Source organism: Ochotona princeps, chromosome 18 (genome assembly GCF_030435755.1).
Source record: "Ochotona princeps isolate mOchPri1 chromosome 18, mOchPri1.hap1, whole genome shotgun sequence".
Lineage (NCBI taxonomy): Eukaryota > Metazoa > Chordata > Mammalia > Lagomorpha > Ochotonidae > Ochotona > Ochotona princeps.
In genome coordinates, this window is record NC_080849.1 from 29,522,664 (window position 1) to 29,528,008 (window position 5,345).

Consider the following 5,345-nt stretch of genomic DNA (forward strand, 5'->3'; position numbering starts at 1 on the left):
CATTAATACTATAGAAACATGTTTTTAATTATTGTTTGATTGTTCCTGGGGTTGTAAAGCCCATAGTTGTGGGGCATTTAAGGTTTAAAAGGTTTTTTTTAGTTTGGGATCTTTATGTATCTTTCCTTTGTTTTTGTTTTTTTTAAGATTTTATTCATTTTTATTGGAAAGCCAGATATACACAGAGGAGGAGAGACAGAGAGGAAGATCTTCCATCCGATGTTCCACTCCCCAAGTGAGCCGCAACAGCCAGTGCTGCGCCGATCCGAAGCCAGGAACCAGAAATTTCTTTCAGGTCTCCCACACGGGCGCAGGGTCCCAAGGTATTAGGCCGTCCTCGACTGCTTTCCCAGGCCACAAGCAGGGAGCTGGATGGGAAGTGGAGCTGCCGGGATTAGAACCGGCACCCATATGGGATCCCGGCACGTTCAAGGCGAGGACTTTAGCTGCTAGGCCACGAAGCCGGGCCCTATGTATCTTTCCTTATAACATATTGTTTTCATTAAGTGATAGATACATTGTAAAAATATGTTTTTCCTTTTGCCATATTTCTCACATTAAGTGATAGATTCCTTGTAGAAACAGAAATGTAGTAGGAATGTTTTAATAGGTAACCGCATGTGGCCTGGCTGTCACCCAGGGACAACTACTGAAGAATGAAAAATGGCTTGCTTTGAAGTAAAATGATTATAGTGTTTTACAGAATTATCTTTAAAGACACCTGCTTAACCATGAAGTACAAAATAGAACAACTGAATGTCTGTGCATGCCTGCTTAGTCATGAAGTAAAAAATAAAACAATTCAATCTTTGTGCAGAAACTTCTGATGATTTTTGTGTAAATAAAAAAGACAGCTTTTTGAAGCTATTCATTCAGAGCACCAAGTGATCATGGTCCACGCCTCTTTTCTCACAGACTCCACACCTTCTTCCTTGAGCTGCAAACTTAGCTGGAGTTGGTCTCTGGCAACCCCCTGCCCCACCTCTTTCTATTGTCCTGCCTCAAGTAGATGAACATAAACAAATATTAAAAAGAAAAATCAGCAAATTTTTTTTAATTAATTGTTAACATAAGTAACATTCAAGAGGCACTGTTTTAGAGTTCTGCAAATTTCTTTAATGTCTGACTTCATTGGACTACAGCTGCTTGTCACATCTGCTGCGAGATCACACATCATGCGGTCACTAGAACATTCATGACAGAATAAAACAAGTGAACACTTTAGTGTTATTATGGGAGCAATTTTGACTTTGCATGCCCCCTGCAGTAGTGTAATCCTTCACTTATGAGAGGTTACTGAGGTGCAGATAAGAGAGTGCCTCCTCTAGAAAGTAAAGGGGTGTCTTTAACAAACAGATGTAGAATTGGAGTCTTCTGAAAGCCAGCTTCAGCCGAGGCCCGGCTTCCAGGTTTTCAGTGGATACTCTAAGTAACGGGGCAAGAGGCGTTGCCAGAGTCCAAAGGTGTCTCTACTTTGATCCTAAACACGGCTGTAATATTAACGCTTACTAGCTATAAAGTAACAATAATAGGCATTTCACCTAACACACCACTTTTCCTCTGTTTTCCCATACATACTATCAGATAAGATCATGCTAAATTAAGAGAATAAAGAACAATGACTAACCATATCTTATCAGAAAACAACTGAGTTAGGTTTTAACTATCAGATTAATACTTACAACCATCCTGTTTATTAATCCATTGTACGCAATTGACTCGAGCAGTATGACCATTCAAGTTGGTAACAACAACTCTTTTCTTTAAAAAAGAAAATACCAGTTAGTATAACAGAATTTAACCTACAGGAACAGTAACAAATTAGTAAAAGTCAGATTCTACCACTTTGGGCAGTAATAATAGACTAAGACTATATTATAGAGATTCTTCTTTCTCATTTAAAAAACTTTTTTTTTATTGGAAAGTAAGATAAATAGAGAAGAGAGACAGAGAGGAAGATCTTCCATTGAGTCACTCCTCAAGTGGTCACAACAGCCGCAGCTGAGTGGATCTGAAGCAAGGAGCCAGGAGTCTCCTCCTGGTCTCTCACGCAGGTGTAGGGTGCCAAGGCTTTGGGCCATCCTCGACTGCTTTCCCAGGCCACAAGCAGGGAGCTGGATAGGAAGCGGGGCTACTGGGATTAGAACCCACCCACATGGGATTGCGATGCATACAAGGTGGTGCCTTCAGTCGATAAGGTTACCGCACTGGGCCCAATTTCCAAATTTTTTAAAGAAAAGATCTATTTATAGGCCACAGTGGTGGCATAGCAAATTAATCCTCCATCTGTGGTGCTGGCACCTCAGAGAGGCACCAGTTCTACTCCTGGCTGTTCTACTTCTGATCCAGCTCCCTGCTACTGGCCTAGGAAAGCAGCCGACAATGGCCTAAGACCTTGGGCCCCTGCACCCACGTGCGAGGCCTGGCAGAAGCTCCTGACTCCCAGCTTCACATGTGCTCAGCTGTGTCCTTTGCAACCATTTGGGGAGAAAACCAAAGGATGGAGTGGAGCAGATGAAAGATCTCTGTCTCACCTCTCTCTGTTAACTGTTCCAAGTAAAAATAAATACATCTTAAGAAAATAACAAGATTTGTTTATTTATCTGAAAGAATTATTGGAAGGGAGGGAGGAAGGGAGGGAGGGAGAGAGAGAGAGAGAGAGAGAGAGAGAGAGAGAGAGAATCTTCCATCTGCTGGTTCACTCCCCAAATGGCTGTCACAGCCGGAGCTGGACCAGATGGAAGCCAGGAATAGGTGCTCCATTGGGTCTCCCAAGCACTTGGACCATCTTTTGCTGCTTTCCCAGGCACACTGACAAAGAGTCAGATAGCAAACGAAGCAGCCAGAACATACCATTGTCTGTAAGGTATGCTGGCACTGCTGGCAGCAGCCTAACGTGCTACAACACAATGCCAGCCCCAAAGTTGTGTAAAAACTTTGAATGGCCTAAGTGAAAGAGTAACTTTAAATCATGCCTGCTTTCTCTTCGCACTGCACACACTAAGCATCCCTCTCATGACACCGTGCTCTCAGGTCTCCGTTCACCTGCTCATCCTTGCACAAGGTCCAGAACCCTCCCTCCTGGGCTCCAGCCTTGACATCCTAGACTAGACAAACAGCCCCTTTCTCACGCCTTCACAGGTGTGGAGCCTATTTCTCACACCAACTTGAGAGTTCTGTTGACATAAAAGCCTGGAGTAGAGGAACCCGCAATGAATGAATATAAATTCACAGCTATTCTTTCAAGTCAGGGCTAATCATACAGTAGGCTCTTTAGCCCTAGTGATCCAAGGGCATGGGGCTCAACTCAAATCCCTGGCAATGACCCCTGCCTTCTCCAACATCACCCCACATTTGAGCTTACCAATTTTGCCCATGGCTGAAAGTCTAACTGGGAGATTCCCAGGCGCCCTCCCCTTGGGATAATTCGTTGCTAATAAGCCTGACCTTGTATCTGCTGGCACAGATGAGGGGGAAAAATACAGACAGTTAAAGGCACAGAGAAGCCAGTGTATTTCACACACATGATTTCTGAGCTTGGAGACAAGGTACCGTACATCATGACCTCTCTTATGAAGCACTTCATGGGCAATTTTATAATTCTTTTTGTCTGTTTCATTACCACTTAGTCCAGAATTATCCAACAAAAGGTTCTCAAAAGTTTGCTGGAAGAGCATCATTACTGAAACTTTGCCTCAACATTTCACATGCTTGCATACCAACATTTCATTAAGTGCACAACCAGCAAACATTAAACAAAACAAAGTACTTCTTAGATTCAATACACTACTTTCTTGATGCTAAGGTACACTAACACACTCACTGGGTGATTAAACACAGGTTGAACGCATTAAGCCACTAACTGCTGCACCAAGACAGGCACCTCCTGCCAAGGCAGCTCTCAGCTGATGGTCACTGCTAGGTTCAGCCTTGATTTCACCTGTTTTCTCCAGTCATCCAGCAAGCATGCCAAATGAGAAAGAAACGAAAACAAAGCGACAAGCCAGACAGGTAAAACAGAAATATTTCACAAATAAATCAATAAGGCAGTATAAGAAATACATAATACCAATCTCCCACATTGCACTTTAAATTTGTAGTCTGCTATTACGCTGTGGCTCTTTTGATATGCAATCCGTAATGGCATCATCCTAAGCAACCTGTTGGGAATAGGATCATAACAAACTCTGGGAAGCATGCAAAAACTACTTAATCAAGAAGTCTCACAGCAGCAGGGCCCCTCCACACCCCAATGACTGAGGGAAGTCCAGGGAATGGGTGAAGTCCATTTGACAACCAATGGTAAGGATTCCCATTTCCTAAGAGCTTCTCCTCAAACAGCCTATTCTCGGAGCTAAAATACCTATTTCTGTAAAATGTCACACCACAAAAGTTCCTTCACCAACCCCAAAGGGAACACACGGGCAGGAAGGATGGCTTGCATCCATCCCTCACTTCGGTTATTTTAAAATCCAAACGCACCACAGTTCCCCAGCAAGGGGTCAGAGAAGCATCTTCGGATTCGGACAGGAGGGCGTGAGGCTTAAAGACCACTGGCAAGAATAGAGCCACGGTGACAGCGCGCCATGGACAGCGGCAGGTCCGGCAGGCCACAGGGCACTCCCCGCCCAGGCCTCCTACCCTGAGCCAAGAAGCTCAGGACCTGGCCGCCTCGGGCTCGAGGGCAGTCAACGCAACTCAACCGAGCGCGCCACACAAGGTTCAGCTTTCCAAACACAGAGGGAGCGGCGCCACGTCCTGCCTATCCCCTTACCTGAGGGTCATAGAGAACCACGGAGCAGGATGTGCCGAAGGCCAGCAGTCCTCCGGGCCCGGAGCTCCAGCTCACGGCTCCCCGCACCCGGTTCGGGCAGCAAAACACATGACAGATCTCCAGCTCGGGAGCCACCATGTTGCCAGCCCGTACGCAGCCAAGTGCGGGGCGCGCACTTCCGCCCGGGGAACGGAACAACTGGCGGACCGCCGCGTCTCCGGAGGGCGTCACCCGGACCGCGTTTCGGGGGCGGCCGGGGGCGGAGCACAGGCGGCTCCGCCCCCGCAGGCTCCGCCCCCTCCCGAGCCAGAGCAATTAATTCTCCAGCCCGCGGATCCGGAGCTGGTCGGCGGCGGCAGCTCGGGTCGGGCCGGCGTCGGGAACATCCCGCTCCCCCTCACGGCCCGGCTCTGTCAGTGGCCGACGGCACTGGTCCTGGAGGCCTCGGCCAGCGAGTCTCAGGTCCTCAGAGAAGAGCAGCGACGCCGAGGCGCTGTCTGGGCCCTCAGACCGCGCCCACTGCTCCCACCTCGGCGAGCCCGGCTCCCCGAGCCGCGTGCAGAGCCGGCGC

At 47.4% G+C, this 5,345-nt stretch overlaps 1 protein-coding gene across 2 annotated transcripts in view; it reads right to left on the reverse strand.

The window, feature by feature from the left end:
• Positions 1–5,018, reverse strand: part of ELP2 (elongator acetyltransferase complex subunit 2) — a 57,490-nt gene extending 52,472 nt beyond the window's left edge. The window contains exons 1-2 of one of the 2 annotated variants that reach the window (XR_009247075.1): positions 4,775–5,018; positions 1,683–1,761 (exon numbers count right to left, since the gene is read on the reverse strand). Coding sequence is in view for 1 of the 2 variants with exons in the window: in XM_058676992.1 (XP_058532975.1) it covers positions 1,683–1,761; positions 4,775–4,912 (217 nt within the window). In the remaining variant the exon portion in view is untranslated. The remainder of the gene's footprint in view (positions 1–1,682; positions 1,762–4,774) is intronic. The other variant, XM_058676992.1, reaches the window with a different exon arrangement.
• Positions 5,019–5,345: the final 327 nt, after the last annotated feature.